At 30.1% G+C, this 22,996-nt stretch overlaps 1 protein-coding gene across 2 annotated transcripts in view; it reads right to left on the bottom strand.

The window, feature by feature from the left end:
- The window catches only part of LOC107455483 (motile sperm domain-containing protein 2), a 31,366-nt gene extending 23,605 nt beyond the window's left edge, over window positions 1-7,761 (bottom strand). The window contains exon 1 of one of the 2 annotated variants that reach the window (XM_087166360.1): window positions 7,273-7,761. In XM_087166360.1, the coding sequence (XP_087022486.1) occupies window positions 7,273-7,360 (88 nt within the window). In that variant the 5' untranslated portion in view covers window positions 7,361-7,761. The remainder of the gene's footprint in view (window positions 1-7,272) is intronic. The other variant, XM_087166359.1, reaches the window with a different exon arrangement.
- Between the last annotated feature and the right edge of the window lie 15,235 nt (window positions 7,762-22,996).

Raw genomic sequence — 22,996 nt, 5'->3', positions numbered from 1 at the left:
ATCTTTATGATAACTAACGAGATAAAAAAAACTGGCACTTATTTAATAAAAATTATTTATCAATCAAATTAGTCAAAGCTAAGAAGAAATGATTTCAGATAAAGATAGATAAAAATAGTTTATTTAACTAGATCAAAATAATCTCGGTACTTAATGAAAATTAATCATCAATGAAATTAATTAAATTCTAGACTGAAAAATTATTAATATATTCTACCGTACTATTTTAAGAGTTTGGGAGGAGTTGTAATAGTATTTTTAAAACGAAAAGCATTTTTTTTTATCGATAAAAAATAAACATAGTCGTATGAATTCTGTAGTCTTAAATTTTAATATTAATATTGTTGCTTTATCTTATTTTATAATTTCGTATTTGTCATTTTAAATATTCAGTTCTTCATAATTTTTTTTTTTTGTGTTAAATTTTAAAACACAATTTTCTCATATTAAATCAAATATTTTAACTGAATATTTAAAATGACAAATACGAAATTATAAAATAAGTTAAAGCAAAATATAATATAAAATTAAGATAAGAATCATACGCATGTTTTTTTTTTATTCCCGCTAAATACATAAAACGCATATGCGTTAATAATGCGAGCAACAGAAACGCTTTTCATGCATTCAATATTACGCGTGAATCATAATATTATTTAAAGATCAAACAGACTTTTCCCGAATCATTAAACAAATTATATACAAGTACATGGAACTTCCTAATTACCAATTACACATATATATCTTATAAATCTTTATTAAATTGTCAGACTTTGTGCAAGATCATTAAAAAGGCTAAATAGGTCAAGGTATCTCTTTCAGTAGTAACGAGTTTCATCGTACGCTTTTAAAGAGCAAAAAGGAATTGCATTTGTTTGAGGAAACTAGTGCCGATGGGCTGATTCTCAGTTGTTTTCCTAATAAATGAGATTATAAGTATCTTCATACGCTGATGACATTTGTTTTCGTTGAAGGTAATTTAAATAATAATGATTAAATAATACTAATCGAAAGACGGAAATCACATGTATGATTCAATTTTATGCATGGATCAAAATTACGCGTACGTTTTAATGTAAGTTCGTATATCGTACTATATTTCAAAATTTCGTATGCTTTATATATGTTAAATTTGAACAACACATTATTATTTTCAAAAAATTATTATAATTTTTTTGTTGTTGCATTTTTCGATAGTTAATCCCTTTAAGATTATTTTATCAAAATATTGAATTGTTCAACTCCGCAGCCTTGTAACTTTGAATCCAATCCAGAACTCCCGGATCAAGTATTGGGAGAAATTTGCATTCGTTGAGTACTTTTTGATGGAACTAACCCGCATTTTCGTTACATGGTGAGGAAAACCACGAAAACCTCCCATGGTTAGCTTGACGGGCAAGACTCTCCATACAGAGTCCTAATAATCATTTCGCATTATGGCACTTGAAATTTTTGGCCTTTTAAGTTATACTAATTTAAGTTATACTTTTAAGTTATACTTACTAAAAGAGAGGTCTTATCATTTTAGTTGAGGATAGTTTGTTGCCAAATGCAGTTTTAACCTTCATTAATTCCGAAAGCAGTTAAAAAAAGTCGTTTAGATCTGCGTTATTGTTGAAGATCTGTGAAATTTAATTAATTAAAGTTTAAAAAAAAATTAAAATGTATATCCTCCTGAGATTTTTTACAGATATGTCTCTTTAAACCTTCATAGCGGTTCAGCATCAGGTTCAGCACTAGTCACCCAGTGAGGTGCCCAAGGTTCGAATCCCAGCGATGGTTGGATTCGAACATTCCCGACTTCCACCAACAATGAGGTTGAATCAAAACATCCTCATTGGTAGATGAATCATGGGTTGAAATCCCCTTGCTGTCCGACAAACTGTAGAAGGTTTTTAGGGTTTTCCTTTTCATGTAACGCAAATGTAGGTTAGTTCCAACAAAAAGTCCTCCAGGAAATCTAGTTTGTAACAATGCTTGATAAAGGAGTTTCCTTGTCTTCGGGGTTGGGCTCAAAATGACAAGGATATGGAGTTCAACATTGATAGTCGTAAACTCAAAATTAGCTCGGCTTCAAATCTTGTAATAAAATAGAAAAAAATAAAAACTCATCAGATTAAATAGAGGAAAAAAACAGACTTCCTTCTTAGGGCTAAAAATATTATTTAAAATGATTTCAATAAAAAAGGCGTTAAATGTTTCTGAAGATAAATTAAACTATATAAATAATAATTAAATGTTTCTTTTCTTCCCATAAAAATATGTTTGGTTTCAAATCGAGCACAAACCACTGGTACAGTCAAAAAGCAATAAATTTTAAAATTATACTAAGCATTTAAAACAAAAATTAGTTCCTGTGAGAAAAAAGAATCATGCATTCTAACAATAATAGTGCCAAAGCTAAAACAAATATTTAGTTTTAATTTCATTGCTTTAACTTAAGCTAATTTTCCTTTGTTTGAATGCAACAACAATGAAACTTTCTAATATAGATAGTATTTCTCTATCTCTTTTTTACAAATGCAATTGTTCACGAATATAATTTTTGTAGTACATTTTTTTTAGTTCTTCGAAACTATTGTGAAACCTATATTTTCAAGAAAAACGTAATAAATTTAAAAAAAAGAAGACATTCTTACTCTTTTTCCAAGTATTAGAATTTTATTGTTATGAATTCATTATTTTTTGAACTTATTGAAAATATTTTGAAACAATAATATAATTCTCTTTTGCATTTCAAATCATTTTCCCACTAAAAAAATGGGATCCGTATAATTTCAGAAAGAATAATGATACAAGCTATGTAATTTTTTCAAATTATTTTTTTAAACTAGATCTTGAGAACCACATATGTTTTTTTATATTTCATATTAAAACCATCGTTGAACAGCTGTACGACTACAATTCCGTAGTTTTGTTGTTTTGAACCCAATCCAAAAGAAAACAAGGGAAATCCTGGATCCAGTATTGGGAGAAATTTTCCTCCGTGGAGGACATCTTGATGGAACTGACCCACATTGCGTTACATGTGGAAGAAAACCGTGAAAACTTTCCAAAGCTAGCCTGACGGCAAGGGAACTCTAGCCCACGATCCATCTACCACTGAGGATATTTTACGTCTACACTGTGGGCGGTGTGAGCTGGGTGCGGAGTTCGTATCGACCAGCCATTACTGGGATTCGAACCCGGTTCACCTCATTCGAAGGCGAACGCTCTATCCCCTGACCCACCACGGCTCAAACCACATATATTGTAAAACATATACTGATAAAATATTTTTAAATAAGTATTCAATTTTCTCTTTCAATTTTTTTTGCTAAAAAGTGGAAAGCACAAAATTTTAGAAACAACTATAAATTTTTTTTTTTACAAGTTATGCAGTTTTTTTTTTCAAATTATATTTAACTAAAAATTAGAAGCCGCAGAAAATGAAAAACAAGTACAAAAATTTCTTGAATAAAGTACGCAATTTTTACAAATTGTAATTCGCTAGAGAATGTGGGGGGCATTTTTGTTTCTAGGGGGCACATTTCCCACCCCTTATCTAAAAGACGATTATTATCGACATAAATTAAACAAACAATCGAAAAACTCTGACTTGAAAGATAAATATTATCAGTATAAATTGCTTGAGAAAAAAATACTATGTAGAAAATTGTGCCAACGAAAAAAAACGAGAACAGCATATCGAAGAATTTGGTGTTTGAGAAAAACCACTCTAGAAAGATGTAAAACCATTGCCGAATGGACAGGCAATATCAGGTAAGCGAAAGAAACTTTCAAGTTTTCATGGTCAAAAGTTGGAAGATTTCTAAATAATGACCTCGATTCAACAAGATATGTTATCTTCGTCGACAGGGTATATCCTTCGTAATGGCCACTAGAACATTTTGTCAATAACAGACCACACTTATATCGCTCAAGGTGAGTGATGAATTCAAACTCTAAATATTTACACATTTAGACTTCAAATATTTATTTAATGGCGTAGAAACGGGCTCCCAAACAGAATTATCGAAATTTGACATTTATCATGGAGAATAATTTATAAAATAATACTTGTGAGCAAAAATAACTCTTTACTTCATTAGATGTTTCTACGTGGCAGACGAAAATTAATTCATGTATTTTATTTTATAACCGTCGTTGAACAGTCGACTCAATTTTTGGGTTTACGATAACTAATATTCAACTGCGTAGCCTTGTAATTATGAACCTACTTCAGAAGACAAGGGAACTCTTGTATCGAGTATTGGGAGAAATTTACCTTCGTGGAGAAATTAACCCGCAATTGCGATACATGGAGATGAAAACCTCGAAAATCACTCACGGTTAGTGTGATGACAAGGGGACTCTAACCCAGGATCTGTCTACCACTGAGGATATTTTACGTCAGCACTGTGGTTGGTGCAAGCTGGATGCGGAATTCGTATCCACCAGCCATCGCTGAGATTCGAATTCGGTTCACCTCATTGGAAGGCGAACGCTTTATTTATTGAGCTATCACGGTTCTAAATCATGTGTGATGAACAGGTGATGAACATGGTGAAAGTTTCCATTGGTGAAAGTCTAGAGAATCTCCCCGAATGAAAGATAAACTGGATTAAAAGTAGATATCACTTACCCAAAACAGCGAAATTCGATTAACTTTTATTTTCTACTTTTTAAGAAATGAAAAAGCAGGTGGAATTCCTGATAAACCTAGAGGTTGTGGCGGTTCGCGTATAGAAGACAAAAGGGGATAGATAACTTAGTAAGACAGAATGGTTTTTACAATTTTTCGTTGAAATAGTTCGATTGAAATAAACTGTTGGCGAAATGGCAGTGTAATAAATTGAATTGAGTGAGAAGTGTTTACGTGAAATTGTATTATTGACGAAATATTTCGTTGTTTAATTATTATTTTTTTTTCAATGGCGGGTACTTGGGGTTTGTCCCATTTGCCACAGAAATGCCAGAACTGCTACTCTCTTCTCGTTACCCAGTGGGCACCTATGGCGAGGCCACGGCGGTGGAGCAGCGTCGCTCACGTCACACAACAACAAACCCGTTTATAGGGTGGGTCACATTCACACAAAGAGGAAAGGACATAGAACTCAGAGAGAGAAAGAAACATCCATGCCCTGAGCAGGATTCGAACCCGTAGCCAATGACTCCGCAGTCAGACACGTTAACCACTCAGCCACCTGGTCGGCTATTTCGTTGATTCAGCGAAAGACTTTTCTCTAGACTTTTACTGGAAATTTAGTGCCCTTTTTAAAACTGTTTCTTCCTTGTTTGACCCAAGAGATAATTAATGAAGTGAAGCCGTATTTTTAAATTTTCAATAACTTTACAACCGATTTAGTTGAAATATTGAATTCTGACTTTTAAAATTATACAATTTGAAGTGGTGTAAAAAATAATGTACAATGCAACTCAATGTCAACTATTATTAAATCAAAAAATAATCAAAATATAATCAATAAAAATAATTTAAGAAAAATCTTCTAAAATTATATAATTTAAAATGGTGTAAAAAATAATGTACAATGCAACTCAATTTCAATCATTATTAAATAAAAAAATAATCAAAAAATAATCAATAAAAATAATTTAAAAAAATCTTCCAAAATTATATAATTTGAAGTGGTGTAAAAAATAATGTACAATGCAACTCAATGTCAATCATTATTAAATAAAAATATAATCAAAAAATAATAAATTAAAATAATTAAAAAATATCTTCTAAAATTATATAATTTAAAGTGGTGTAAAAAATTATGTACAATGCAACTCAATGTCAACCATTATTAAATAAAAGGAATAATAGAAAAATAATCATAAAATTATAAAAAAATAGTAATAATTTATTTTTGTATTGAATTTTCTTTGAATTCACAAATTTTATAATTGTGCTCGAAAATTTTTAGATTCACTTAAAAACTTCCCGAGAAGTAGCGAAATGCGTAAAATTAACTAATTAATAAATTAATATTAACTAATTAATTAATTATGACCATGCTTCTGACTAAACTACTGGAACAATGAGTTCCGGATTGTGTATTTTCACGGTCAAAAAGCCAAATTCGTGAAAATCAAACCATTAAAACAAAAGTTATTTGCTGTGCAATGATTGCTATCGGGGGAAGAACAAAACTTTTAGAGTGGGTTTTTAGGAAAGAAAAAAAAAAAAAAAAAAAAAAAAAAAAAAAAAAAAAAAAAAAAACTTTTCTCTGGGAAAATAACTTGAGTCATGAAAAGTTTTTTCCTCATCAATCCTCTCACTCATTCCACTAAAAACACGCTATTACGGGTATCTGATACGGGAAAACAAATTTTAAAGTACAGAATTTTAAGCATTTTAAAATTTAATATAATTAGAATATTGAAATTATTGTTGTTTAAAACTATTTGTTATTAACTAGTCAATTTATTTTTAATTCAAGTTTTATTATTTGTATTATATTTTAAATTGAAATAATATCGAGTTTTGTTTTTATATGTGTTATTTGTGCTTATATATATATATATATATATATATATATATATATATATATATATATATATATATATATATATATATATATATATACATAAATAAATACAAGAAAACACGAAGAAAGTTAAGAAAAACAATGAGTATCATTTATTGCGCTTAAGATCACTTTTTGTAATCTATTTTACTTATTGTTATTTTTATAAAATTTTTTTTGAGTGCTCCTCACACTATTGTATTAATATATTTTGCTTTGGCTTTATTGATACAATGTCAGAAAACACTCTGTTTTGCGGATATAATCGTGTGAGCTGAAGAAAATATATCTTTTTTTTTTCCGGTTTTTTAATAAAATTTCCTCTTTTTTTTATTTTTTTTATTTTTAAAATATATATATTTATATAAACTTTTGTTTGTTATTTTTTTACTTATCATTCCCCCCCCTTTCTTTTTATATGTCTATAATTATATATATATGTATATATATATATATGTATATATATATATATGTATATATATATATATGTATATATATATATTTATATATATATATATATATATATATATATATATATATATATATATATATATATATATATATATATATATATATATATATATATATATATATATATATATATATATATATATATATATATATATAATATATTTCTTTTCATTAATCTTTATTACATATATACTGTAATTTTGTGTAAGTAAACTTTGTTAGTATGTTAATAGTAATGAAAAAATTTTAAAACTGAGTATTTGTACTAAAAAAAAAGTTAGTTTACCTGAACATTTAATATCATCCAGAAATTTCCGTCGCAATTCCTTTATGTGATCATCTTCAACGAAGAATTTATTCTTGAAGATAGGCATACTGAAGATACGCGTGATAATGAACTGTCTGAAGAGTCGTCAGGTGAAAGTGAAAACGATGACTGTTTGGGAACCCCCTGCGAATAGGCTGGGTAAATTCTTAGGGCAAAATTATTTAGATATTCCGTAGGAACTCGTTCCTCCACTTTCTGTTTCGTCAGAACGTCAAGTTTCGTTTGATTTCACTTTTCTGGTCTCTGTTAGATTTCTTTTTTCTTCTCGACCTTCAAATTTCCAACGCTCTTAAACGTCAACTGAGTTTTTATTGAAGGTCTATTCTGTTCTTTTGTGTCCAGGGGCTATCGTAAGTCGAGCGTGAAGATAAAATTAATCACACATCTATATATTGACCGCAATGAACTACGTTTGCTTATCCTCTTCAATCTTCTAGTTGAAAATAGAAGCTTTATCTGATGCATTTTAGAATAAAAAAAATGTAGAAGTGATAAGATATATTATTGAGTAGAGATTTTCAGAAGGCCAAGAAAAAAAATGACGTCACGGAGCTTGTTGGTTTTCTTTGTTTACATATTTTTTTTCGTATCTTTTCTTCTTCATACTTTTTTTGTAAAGGGGACAATAATAACGTCAAAGTCAGAGGTTATTATACAGTTTAGACTACTCTCCACGGGAGAGAATACTCTCTTTTCCACAGTAAATTGGTCGCCCTTAGAGGTTACTTCAATTGACTTCAAAGTGTTATCGAAGGGACATGATTTTTCGCAAACTGAACTGAACCGAGTATAGTTTCGGTGTACCTGTCCGCGAAGCGGACACTTCACACCTTCATCTGAAGTTGTGCCCGTGGGCACCTGTAATGTTGGCATTGCAAGTGGATTATGGCGGTGAAAATTCGGTGGCCAAATAAAATCTACATTTTATCTATCCGCATAAAATAATAACATGATTGAATAATATGATTAAAAAATATACTAGCTGATGGTCCTGATGGTTTCGCAAACGATTTTAATTTTACATAATATAATTTTCTTGTTGCAGAAAAGCCGCTTGTGTTGGCGTCATGAAAACAGCATCGATGAACAAAATTTAGCATAAAAAATGACCTCTATTCATAAAACTATGTGTGTAAAAACAAATTTACCAATTATGAATGATAAAATAATTTTAAATAAATAAATAATTTTGTTTTTGTTTAAGTCTGCGTTTAATTTATATCATAAAAATTAGTTTGCTTTAAAAAATGAGAAGAGGTTTGGTTGGGATGCTTATTTTTTTCTAAAATAACTTTAAAAAAAAAAACTAATTTAGCTTTGAACTCTATGAGATTCTAGATCTCTTTCAGAGATAGTCAAAAAGAGCTCTCTAAATAAGAGCCACTCACAATTATTTTGAACACATTTGAATATATCTACTTATTTGTATTGTTAATATTATTTGTTTTGGTACATTTTTGTGTTTCCTGATTTGACCTTTTCCGCATGGGATACGGAGGTTTGCCCGGTTACTGGCGAAGGTTTCGTTGGTCTCTGAAAGTTATTAAATCAAGAATTTTTACCTGAAAACTAATTACCATTAGCAGATAAGGACCTAATATTTAAGAAGCACTCGACTAATTAATTTTGAAATACTTCTCAATACAAGTCAATACTTTAACTAGTATAGCTTTCAATGATAGGGTTCAATTATACTTATTAAAAGGGTTAAAGTGAATTGTTGATTTGTGGCCAAAACTAAAAGTGCTTTGAATAGAACCAAAATTTAAAGTGGATAAGGAAATTATTTTATGTTCAGCGTTTAGGATATCCATAAATGGTGTCACCTTTCTTTTCTTCCTCTTCTCTGGCATTACAACCCCAGGTGGGTCTTAATCTTCCTCAGCCATCCTGTTCTTCGTTAAGGTTTTCCACTTTTGTGTTTCAGTATTTCTATCCATTTTTCTTCTCTGTCTCAAAGAATCATACTTCACGATACTCCGGCTTCCCTTTTCTTAAGTGTCACATCCAAAGACAAAATTCTTGATGGTACAATCAAAAAATTTTGATGATTTATTTTGGTTTCAGTGCAATTCATGATGGTCCGACATCATTTGATGGTCGCCATCATCTAACATTTCCCATTATGCGTTCATGGTTTTTGATATGCCAACAAGCTTCCATCATTCCATGATGGAAAATTCTACTTTCATGCACTATGATGGTTAACCACAAAGAGAATTTTGATTCTCATGGACAAACAATCGATGGTGAATCGTGATGGTTTCAACTATACATTTCCATGATGGTTTAATTGAATTCTTGTTGGTTCTCAGGAATAAACCATCAAAACAATTTGTTTTTTCATGTTGGTCCATCATAAATCAGCCTAAATTCCTACATTACGGTGAGTGTGATTCATGATCGTTTCATCATTTGACTCTTAAGAAAATCAGATGGAAACTTCTGATGGTTTAACATGAACAAACCATCAAAACAAGTTGCTATTCTTATGTTGGACCATCATAAATCAATCCGAATTCCTAGCTTAGGATGATGGTTACTTATGTTGGTTACCATGAAAAATATCATTTTTCAGGATGGAATTATTGATGGTTACCATCAAGACTATGTTGGTACATTAATGGAAAACCATAAAAATTTTTGACTTACATATGACATCACATTACATAAACGCATATTTGCAGTTTAAAAATGTAGTTCAATCCTATGCATCATACTCCAAATTTTATGTTTCGAACTTTAACCAAGTGTTTTCAGAAAATTGTAACAAAATAGGAACGAAAGACGGAAAAAAAAGAGATTAAGAACGGCAGAAGGAAAAAAAAATTAACCTGGATCAATTTCACGAAGGTCAATTTAAAATATACAAAATAACCATTTCAAAATTACACGGCAAAATGGTTTTATTTTATTTTATTGCCACTGCTGGAACAAACGACCCATTTTTTAGTTGACAAATATCAATGTCCCAATCCCTATCCTTGTAATTAGGAACCCAATCCAGAAAGTGATGTAGCTTTTGATTAAGCATTGGAATAAACTAGACTTTGTGGTGGACTTTTTTAAATGGAAGTAACCCGCATTTGCGTTACATGGAGAGGAAAACCACGAAAACCTCCCTCGGTTAAGCCAACGGGAAGCAGATTCGAGCCCATGATCCGTTTGCGACTGATAATGTTTTATCTCAGCACTGTGGTCGGTGCGAGTCGGGGGCAGAATTCGTATCAACAAGCCTTCGCAGATATTCAAATTTCCATTGCAAAATGATTAATGCGATGAAAGACATAAATGCAAGCTTAAACATTCTTTGCTTTTCTATAAATAATTTATTAAATATATAAAAACACTCGTTTTACTTAATATTACGGACATTCGCTATTTTAACTGTTCGATTAAAAAAATGATTTTGGAATTCTGGTCTAAACAAAAATGTTACTTAAATACAACTATAATCAACTGCGAAAAAGACGTGATTTCTCAGGGGATAGAGCGTTCACCTTCCAATGAGGTGAACCGGGTTCAAATCCCAGCTGTTGCTGATGGATACGAATTCCTCATCCGGGTTGCATCGACCACAGTGCTGACGTGAAATATTCTTAGTGGTGGAAGATTCTTGGGTTAGAATCCCCTTGCTGTCAGGCTAACTGTGGGAGGTTCTCGTGGTCTTCCTCTCCATGTAACGCAAATGTGAGTTCCATCAAAAAGTCCCCCACGAAGTCAAATTTTTCCCAATACCTGATTCAGGAGTTCCCTTGTCTTCTGCATTGTGTTCAAATGTCTGGATTGTGTTCAAATGATAGTGTTCTGAATTGCCTTTCAAAGGATTTAAATTGCCCTTTAGTATTACGAATTATTAGATCAAAAATTCGCTTGACGAGACAGATACTTGTTTGGCCCTCATTGTTATAGTATTTACAACCAATCTAAAATACATCAAAAGGCCCGGTTTCTTAGGAAACGTCGGCGTCAGCTTGAAACGAAAGTTTACCTCTGATTGGTCAATTTATGAGTTTGATAGCATACGTCATCGAACGCTCAGCTTGAACGACAACTGCCGTCCAAATCAACTGCAGTTGGATTACAACGTGAGGTTAACAACAGAAGTAATGGCGGACAACAGAGCATTGAAATCAGCCAAGATTTTAATTTTAACATTAAACGTAACTTCTTTTTCCTCTTCTTCTTCATTTAGCTAAGCTATAAGGTCTTTTTTCTTGGACAAAGTCATTATTTGTTTCTTAAAGCACTGGTCAGCAATCACAAAATCAATACAAAATCAAAATAAGTATTTGTTTACGTTTTTAACGCATACGCAATGCGAGATAATGTCTGTGTTGGACCGACTGCTCACGCTGAGCTAACAAAACGGTATTTTTATGGCGTCAAAATTATATCAACTTAACGCTGACGCCCAGTTCAGACGCTTCTCTTAAGATACCAGGCCTTGAGCTAACAAACCAGTATTTTGTTGGCGTCAGGGTAACGTCAACTTAACGCTGACGCCCAGATAAGGCGCTTGTCCTAAGAAACCAGGCCTTAAGTAGAATACAACAATGATCATTTTCATTGTTTCGTATGAAAATCAACTTTAAAAAAAAATTACATTATTTTTATTGTTAAAATTAACATCTACTGTAGAAGAATAAATTTCATTTCTATTCTAAGCTTTGATGAGTATAGAAAGTGTTCTAACTTACTGCGAATTAAAAAGTAAAATGCCAGCCATTAATTGGTGGAAATTGTTGAATTTTGTCGGCATGATGATTATTTCATCTGCACTATCACAGATTTTTGTGAAGGACTTCTTGGTCTTATCAAGAGTTGTATAATGCTTGTCTTAGTGGCCATCATGTTTCCCATCTATTTTGTGGGTTACTGCATTTTGATGGTTCTTGCTTATTTTAGAAATCATTTGATCACTTATTTGGGTATAGAAGTGTGTTATGATGGCGTAGAAGATAAAGAGCAAATTTATGATTTGATTGATACATGGTTTGGATTTCTTGAATGTGATCTAACAATTACTGAATCTGAGGGAAACTACGAACTTGTACCAATGTCAAATGAAAAACTTGCTGATGAGGAATTTTGTTGCTTGCATCAAGTGTCAAATGGTGATTTAAGTGTAAGTGACGGACATAATTTGAGGGAAATGAAAGTTTCAAATGATAATATAATGGTTGAAAATCAGATTTGTGATTTAATTGATTCCTGGTTCCGGTTATTTGTATATGATGCAACAATGACTGAATGTGAGGAAAATTACGAACTTGTACCAATGTCACCTGAAAAACTTGCTGATGAGGAATTTTGTGGGTTACATCAAGGGTCAAATCCAAATGGTGATTTAAGTGTAAATGACAGAGAGAATTTGGCGAATGATGAAATAATCGAAGAAAAACAGATTTGTGATTTAATTGATTCTTGGTTTTGGTTTCTAGAGCATGATGGAATAGAGCCTAAATCACATTATGAGGAAAACCATGGATTTGATCCTTGCGAAGAACTTGCTGATAGGAAATCTTGTTGGTTGAATCAGGTGTCAAATTCGAATGCTGATTTAAGTAAAAACAGTGGTTTGGATTTGGAAGAAATTAAAGTCCTGTTTAGACGATCCCATTTCTTGGACAGAGATTGATTGATATTGAAGGAAACTTGTTTTGCTTTGAGCTTTGATCGTGTAAACAAACATCCAAGAACTTGGTCCAACTTCTTGGACGATAGTAGAGCATGTTCTACTTTCCATCCAAGTTTTTTCTCTCTTAACCAATCAGCGTCTTAGAGTTTGTGACGTCAGGCAGCAAATTATGTCATCTTCTTGTCTGTTATTATATATTTTAGTCCAAATAAATTAATCTGTTACGGTTTATTTGTGTTATTATGATTTTATTTGAATTTATTTAGTAATTTTAAACTTATTTAAGTATTATTTTATAACGTTGAATATGAACAATGCGCATGCGCAAGTTTTTCTTTCAACGAATCAGTGACATTCAAGAACTTGGATAGTGTCAACGAATCATCCAATTTCTTGGACAGAGAAATCCATCCAATTTCTCGGATTCAAGAAATTGGACCGTGTAAACAGGCCTTAAAATTTTGAATGATGATTTGAATGGCTAAGAACAAACTTGTGATTTGATTGATTCATGGTTCTGCTTTCTTGAGTATGCTGCTGAATCTAAATGCTCTTCAAACTCCTGTTCACTTTCACCGATTATGAATGAAATATTTACTAGAAAATCTGATCTAGAGTATACCATTTCAAATTTAAATTCTGATTTAAAAATGAAAGGGAACATGGATCTGGGCAAAGTGAAAGATAAGAATTCTAAAAAGAGGAATCGCATCAAGCAAAGATTTGTGCGATTTTTCCTCTCCTGCTATTTTCACCAAAAACAAGATAACAACTAGGAAGACTCCAAAGTGTCAGAGAAAACGACACTGTGGTCTTTCCTAGTCATAAGAACATGAATATACATTTTGACTTGAAAATTGATTTGAAACTGATTACTTAAATGTGACGGAATCTAAATTTGAGGAAAGCTGTGAGCTTATATAGTTAGTACTGATTACTTAATTGTGACCACATAATAACAGAATTTCTGTAGAAGGAAAGCTATAAACTGATAGTTAGTACTTATTACCAAAATGTGACGAAATCTAAATATGAGGAAAACTATGAACTGGTAGTATTGATTACTTAATGTGACGACTTGATGACAAAATATAAATTGGTGGAAAGCTATGAACTTATAGTTAGTTCTGATTAATTAAATGTGACGAAATAATGACGGAATCTAAATGCGAGGAAAGCTATGAACTAATAGTTAGAACTGATTACTTAAATGTGACGACATAATAAAGGAATCTAAATGTGAGGAAAGCTATGAACTGATAGTTAGTACTGATTATTTAAACGTGATGATATAATTGCGGAACCTAAATATGAGGAAAGCTTTGAACTGTTTCTCCAGTAAATATGAAAACACAATGACTAAATCTGAATGTAAGGAAAGCTTTGTGAGCTTCATGAAAAATTTCTTGATTAAAAGATTTCATGGTTGTATTGGCAAATTGGAATGCTGATTTAAGAACAGATAACAAAGACGATTTTGGTATAAATAATAATTTCGAATGACGAAGGAAGAACAACAAACTATGAAGGATCCAGAACAGCAAATTGTTTGAGCGAATGGTCATATAATCTTTCCTGACATTTAAAGAAAAGCAAAGATGTTGTAGTTTAACTTTCAAGTTTTTCTTCCTGTTTAAAAAAATAAATAATTGTAATACTTGTTTATGCGAATATAAAAGATAAAAATTAAATGTATGCGATTTTTCTGGCTAAAAAAGAATGTAGAGTTTATTTTTATTATTTAATTATGCATTTAAAGTTAATATTCTGTGAGTTTCATTTCAAAGTTTACAATTTCAAAACTTAATTATTTCTCTTATCCTGTTATTATCTCTTGCCTATTATTTTTCTTAGTCTATAAAAATTCATATTTTCCCTAAAAATGTAAAATTGAAAATACATATAAAAAGTGATAGCAAATTTGTGACGATGTGAAGAATATAGTTTCTAGATTTAGTTATTTTATTTTCGAAAATTCACGTCACATTATAGCTATATGTTCTGCTATTTACAATATATATTATATTATATTATATTATATTATATTATATTATATTATATTATATTATATTATATTATATTATATTATATTATATTATATTATATTATATTATATTATATTATATTATATTATATTATATTATATTATATTATATCATATTATTTCTATATTATATAAAACGCTAATACGTACGTATGTATGTATGTATCAATAAAACCAATGATATTTCTTTTCTCGCGCTGGCAACAGTTTTCATTTTTAATTGATTGGATTCGGCGCGCAAGAGCACGTAGTGAGCAACCAGATAACAATAACCAGAGTGAGCATTATCAGGTTGTTCAATTCAGATTCATGCACTAAAAACATGACAATATTTAATTTGAACTCAATTAGGAATTAATTAATTAATTGAAGTGAGAATGCTTTAAAAGGCCGCTGTTGAATTGATATTTTTCTACTGGGAGCTACCTAAACGTCTAAAAAACGTTTAAGTGTTTGTAATGAATGCATTGAATTTTTTTTATATTTCGCGTTTATTTATGCATTGAATTTTCACGCTTTAAAATGCAGAATATTAGTGAAGCAATATTTGATAATTTATTTTGCTAATATGTTTCTTATTTAGCTAATGTTTTGATTTTTTCACCATGGACAATCTAAATAGCTAATATACTTTTTTAAAAGCCAATAAGAACATTGGTAGAAATCTTCTACATAAGTACAATACTATGTCTTTGATGATAAAATACTATGTCTTTGATGATAATATATTATGTCTTTGTGTTAGAACATTGTGTTCATTGGCGAGCGAGCGCAGCGAGCTATGGTTCACGGCGTGAACCACATAGGATTGCGTAGCAATTCTCGGGGGTTGGCGAGCGTTAGCGAGCAGGGGGTGGAGCCTCCTAGTTATATTATATTATATTATATTATTTTATATTATATTATATTATATTATATTATATTATATTATATTATATTATATTATATTATATTATATTATATTATATTATATTATATCATATCATATCATATCATATCATATCATATCATATCATATCATATCATATCATATCATATCATATCATATTATATTATATTATATTATATTATATTATATTATATTATATTATATTATATTATATTATATTATATTATATTATATTATATTATATTATATTATATTATATTATATTATATTATATTATATTATATTATATTATATTATATTATATTATATTATATTATATTATATTATATTATATAACATACTAGTTACAGATAATAAATAGTTTTGGTCCCAGTAACGTATGTAAAAATATAAACAATTGTTTTCTAACCAGTGGTTTGCGAAAATATTAATTTAAGCGAAATTTCAACCTAAAAATAAAATTATGGAACAATAAAACAAACATACGACAATAAAAATTATATGTAAGAAGGTACTCAGGGACCTGCTTGTTGAAATGATGATGTCGGCGAAATGAGTGTGTTCAGGAAATAATCAAGTCGGCGAAATGAGTGCGACGTGGAAATGATCGTGTCGGCCAAATGAGCTGACGGTAAAAAGATTGAGTAGGTGAAATGAGCTATCGGCGAAATGATAGTGACGGTGAAGTGATTGTCGGAGATTACCCACATTTACTTCCAATTTGATTAAATACTTATTCTAATGAAATTAGATAGTTTTGTTAAAAAAAATTTACTACAGTACAAGGATTATTTTATTTATAGAAGGAACTTTGCACACTTCATACTACAGTATACTCTCAATATCTCAAAGTTGAAGAGACGCTAAAAAAATTCGTAATAGTGAGCTTTCGAGATAACAAGTTCAGAACTAAATACATTCTAAAAAGTAGAAAAATATATTCTAAAATTTTACTCTAAAAAGTAGAGTCATGAAATATAAGAATAACTATTATTGAATATGTTAATAATGATAGTTGACTATAAGTCTAAATACAACAATGATAATTTTATATTTAAAAGAAGACAAAAATAATTATGCATAAAATAGAAAAGAATTAGTTTACCATAAAATTACTTTGTGATTTTTCCGAAAAAGTTCAATTTCTATTTTGAAAAAAATTCGACGTAACAAAATTTTGAGAAAAAAACTCTTCGATATTGGAATTCAAATTAACATTACATGGATATATAAAGCCAAGGGGGAAAATATTTTTTTGACATAACAAGGTTTGTGTTGCAATGATACTTTATCTACAGTTGGGCGAATCATGTCATAATTTTTCTCATTATTTGTAAATTATCCCAAAATTAATCTCTGGAGAAACTATTGTTAATTGATACATTGTATACAATCTATCTATATTATATAAAACGCTAATACGTGTGTATCAATAAAACCGATGATATTTCTTTTCTCGCGTTGGCTATAGTTTTCATTTTTAATTTATAGGATTAGGCGCGCAAGAGCACGTAGTGAGCATCATATGGCTAATCTATATTATATAAAACGCTAATACGTTTTAATTGATAGGCTTCGGCGCGCAAGAGCACGTAGTGAGCATCATATGTCTAATCGGGTTTTTTTAATAATTCTCACCGAATTATTAAAAAAATTCTCACAAAATTATCTTCATCGAAGCCGATGCTTTACATCCGGCGTTCAGTACTATTTCATATTGTTTTACAACACATGGTTTTAGCCCTCTGGTGTGCCAAAGACTTTGAAACAAAACTTACGACAGTTACTTTTCTCAACAACTGAAATTTAGAATAGTGTGATTAAGAAAAATATGTGAACTGTTTGCAATTTCAAATTAATATTGAAATGCACAAGTTTAGAATTTTCTACAGTGAAAAGTTTTCGGAACTTCAGTGTTCAAAAAAGTATACAAAAGCTAGACGTTAAGAACGTATACAATGAGCGAGCAAAGCGAGCATCGAATTGCTTCGCTATCCGAAATGAACTACGAAAGCAGTTCCGGGGGTTGGCGAGCTCCAGCGAGCAGGGGGCGAAGCCTCCTTGTAATGTGTAATTGAATTATGTTTAATTCAAATCACAAAGATCAGACTATGCATTTAAAGTACTCCCCCTCGGAAATTAAACCAAACTTTGATTATTAATCAGTTTTTTAAAAAGTACTTATATTCGAATAAATATTTAATTATATTGAATTCTTGCTTTACAGTCTGAATCAAATCGGTCATTGAATTTATGTAATAATTAAAGTAGTCCTTTTTCCCGACGCTTTATCGTTTTTAGTTTTTTAAAATTTTGCTTTATCGTGTAGAGCTTTTCTCCCCCAGAGCATTTTTTTCTGTGGGTCTAGCTTAAAGTGCCACTCAATAAAAAGAAACTCACAAATTTTCAGCTTTTGGGACGAAAATATGCAGTTGTTGTACGATAAAAACAAAATTCTATTAAAAATCAATAAAATTAAAGCAATATTTCATTAAAATTAATATAATTTAAACAACATTTCTTTAAAATTAATAAAACGTCAAATGTATCTCATTAAAATTAATAGAATTTAAACAGTAAAGTAAACTACTCAAATTTAAACAGTTTTTTTTTTAAAAATTAAAAGTAAATAAATTAAAGGTTGATTGAAAAAAAATTTGTATGAAAATTAAACAGTATTCCTTAAGAGTATTAATTAACCTTTGTTAATATCTTAATAATATGACGTGATAGAGAAAAATAGTTTTTATGTATGAAATCAGCATAACAAACTACATCAGAAAAGATAAACATCATACCTGATATATAAGGCTTGTTTATCAGTGCAATTTATTGCCATATGTAAAGATTGTTAATTTATGTATATTTTTTTGGGGGGGGGGGGTAATACTTTTCTTTTTATTGGAATTCTAAATTAGACCTATTTAAAGACAGTAAAATATATACACAGATTAGAATAAAAAAAAAAAAGAAAAGAAAACGAAATATTATTTTTATATTAAATAAAAAATAACTAAAAAAGTTTAAAATTTAGTCTGTAGAAGCAAGTCATAATGTTGCCCATGATTTACCATAGATGGCGCCACTACTATCGAATTCGATTTCGAGAATTTACTGATATAACCCTGATTTACTTCCTAAAGCGTTTATTTGAAATTTAATATTTTGATGTTCTTACAAGGTATCTAGCCAAATTTCAAGATTATATATTAATATTTGGGAAAATACAAACTGCTATATATTGCCTTACGCACATATTGCATAGGGCGATATATTATATAGGGCTATGTATTATATAGGCTATTAATGGTAGTTGGAAAAACTGCATTTTCTTTGTAGTTTACAACAGCAACTACTGTTTTGCAAATCTAGTAAACTACAATGATTTCTTTTAAATGTTGTGATTACAAACTACTTTCAAAATGTAACTACTACTTAACTATTTTTAGAAGATGAATTTTGATGAATGATTTAATTTACATTTATGTTGGAAGTTAAAAAAGTTGAATGTTAATGAAAAAATAAAAGTTGAAAAAAAAATATGCAAGGATAATAATTTTTCTCATGAATATATTAGAAACTATAAAGAAACATTTATTTAATCTCATATCATAGATAATTTTTATATGAATTTATTTTCAACCTCCATATTTTTACCTTTTCTGATATATTTCATGTAAAACAATATTTAAGGGATTTTTATAAAACTACGTAAGCAATTTTATCAGTACTATAATCATTATTTTACTTTCTAAGCTTAGTTTATAAAATAAATTTATCATGAAAGCTAAGCAGCATATATTGAATTTCTTATGGTGACTGGATATTTATTTTTCCTCCTTCGAAAGAAGTTACATATTACAAAAATAGATGGCAGCACTAAAATTTCATTGGAATTAGTAAGCATCTTTATTTTCAGCGTTCTCATTATCTGTATTATGTTAATAACTTAATAAAATATGTTTTTTTAATTCGTTCAACAACATTAGATTAACTGTACGAGACTCTTCAGTATTTTGTATGCTTGATATTGAAGTGTAAGGTAGAACGAACGGCGAATACCGTAAAAGAAAGAATATTTAGATAAAAGGCGACATGAATATGAAAGAACAAAAGTTCTATTAAAGAAGTAGAAATGATTTACGGCACTAAAAAAACAAAATAATTTCACTGATGTTAAATGGATGTTACGCCTACATTTCAATGTGGATACCGATCAACATGTGCAGTAAATAAGATTAAAATTATCAATGTCACAGGTGTCATTTGTATTTCTCTTTATAATCGAAAAATGGCATAATAATTATAATAGAAATAATAATTATAATAAAAATAATTTGTCCAATGTAGGAGCAATTTGGAAAATATAGTTCCAATCGTTTGCAAATTTTGAACTATTAAGGTTAACTATATTTTTTGCGTACTTCACATATCTCGATAATTTTTTTAGTGAATTGGGAAATTTTTATAAAATTCGTTTATTTAAAGATATATTTGATTTATAAAATTATTTTCAATGCAAAATATAATTTTTTAAAATTGTTTATTTCTTTTTATTATTTCATTTAATTATATAATATGTTTCATTTATAAATAATTATACAGTTATGTTCCATTTATATATAATTACATTTACATATACTTAGTCAAAATTTTTTTAATTTGTAAAACAAATTTTTTAATCATTTTAAAGAATGTAATTTTATAGGGCAAAATACGAACGAAACAGGGCGAATAATTAACTGAAAAATCGATTTTCAAAAAAGTCTTATCAGTGACCATTCGATTTCTCAGAAACTATTTGTCCAATATAAGGGAATTTCATTTTTGTTTCAATCTTATTTGAAAAAAAAAAGCACTATTTTATCTAAAACCAGTTTTTTGGATTCATCTTTAACACAATGATTCGTGAACAATACTAGTGCTTAGGCATCCTAAACAAAAACTGTTTTCGGAGAGCTTCATTCGATTTGACTCAGAAAATGCATAGGAAACGGTATCTCCACTTGATTTGTCCACGTCTGATAACTACAAAACTGAACTTTTTTGTTCATAACATTTTAATTACTTATAAACTGCAGATTTTAGTTTATTATATATTCTATATATATATATATATATATATATATATATATATATATATATATATATATATATATATATATATATATATATATATATATATATACATTTCTCTTACACGGCGACAAAAAAAAGCCTCATTACAACTCCCCGAATGGCAACGCTAAAGTAAGTGAAACTTACCCAGATTAACCACAACTGGATACTTGCAAGTAACATCACGCGTTGGTTAATCGTGCCATTTGTTTAATCCAAGATTTAGCCAATAAGCTTGACACACACTTCGCTAGCACGCATCCAATCAAATCTGATCCAAAAAATGATTCAGTGTGATCATAAATAATAGCTTAATAACCGTAACGCCTTAAAAGCTGCAATGCTAAAACGACAAGCACAACCACTTGATTAGGTACAACCATGTGATTTCAGCTGTTTTCTTTTTCTCCAGTTAGAAGGACACATTTACAAGAAATTTTTTTTTTTAATTTTTAAATTTGAATTTCAAATATTGACAATTTACTTTAGCTCCTACAATTTTGCAATTATTTTTCTTCAATTTTCTCAAATAAGATTAAAGTATTTCCTGTTAAATTGATAATTTAAATTTTAATATAAAATTTATTGAAAATTTTGTGACTTTGGTATAAGATGGTTGACCGTGTAAAAAGCTAAGCAAAGATGGCGAGGAGTTAAAATTCATCGTAAGACTTCCGGGTTAATATTTTCGATCGCTTTTTACGCCTAATCTTGAAAAAGCACGCCATCCAATATTATTATACTAGTAGTGCTTACAATTTAACGAGTTCTTTCAATTTAAATTTCAACGTAACAGACAACAAATGAATTCGGAAGACTAGCCACTCTATGATGCTACCGAAAAAATTATCAACGGCTATATTTTACACTAATGTGAGCCGAATACCAGATAACTCTCATAACAAGTCAAACCATACACTTTATTTATGTTTTGACATTTATTTTCTTAAATTTATTTTACGCTGAAGATCTGTTAGAATTTATAAATTACATACAACTCTTATGAATGTTAAAATTATGCGTAAATTTAAACACAAATCACAATAACAAAACTTCTTGGAATGTTAAGCCTGTTCACACATCGTCTCGCGAACATAACATGAGAGGAGGGATACACCGGAAGTTCTCTAAATTTCTTCCGGTTTTAGGCAGCTCGTTATTGTTTACATTCAGTCAACCATCCATTAACGAGTTAAAAGAATTTACAGTTTGTCGCGTGTTTTATGAAGCGACTTGATCAGAAGAAAATTTTTTTGCTAGATAATTTTGTGGCGTAACTACCACTACTATTATTAAACATCAATTCACTATTATATATAAAACATGCCGACTCGATTCAATCTTGCGGTACCTCTTGTAAGATGAAGGTTGATATTGTCCGAAGCTCTTTCGCCACATTGGTGACCCGCGGACGTGATATGAACTCGCATACTTCGATGGATGGTTCACGTTGAACACTTCACTTGCAATATGTGACTACGTCATTGTCCTCCTCGCGCTGTAGCTGTTCAGTCTCATTTACACACAACGGGATCCTGCACACACTTTACTGCTAATAGCAGCAGAGGAGAGACCGGACACGCACACAACCGTGAACTTAGTATTAACTTTGTCGCACGACAAACACTCAAGACTCGGTGAATTTAATACAGCTCTCACTCACTACAAGCTCTCAAAATACGGTGAACTTAGCACAGCTATCCGGGTCTTTCACAAATACGGCAACAAGTGGTATCCGTTCATCGAATTCTATCCCTGATAAAATTCTGTTAGGCGATTTTCTTGTCTTAACTACCACTACGATTATTAAGCATCGATTCACAAGCATGTTGTTGTTGTAGTTAATTTACGTCGCACTACAGCCGCACAATGGCCTATTGGCGGCGGTCTGGAAGATATCTCTGAGGATGATCCGAAGACATGCCATCACAATTTTGATCCTCTGCAGAGAGGATGGCGCCCCCGCTTCGGTAGCCCGACCACCTGCACG

The sequence above is a fragment of the Parasteatoda tepidariorum genome, chromosome 6 (assembly GCF_982258835.1).
Source record: "Parasteatoda tepidariorum strain Cologne lab strain chromosome 6, Ptep-v5.0, whole genome shotgun sequence".
NCBI lineage: Eukaryota > Metazoa > Arthropoda > Arachnida > Araneae > Theridiidae > Parasteatoda > Parasteatoda tepidariorum.
The sequence above is the reverse complement of the archived record's forward strand: the minus strand, read 5'-3'. Positions and strand labels throughout refer to the sequence as shown.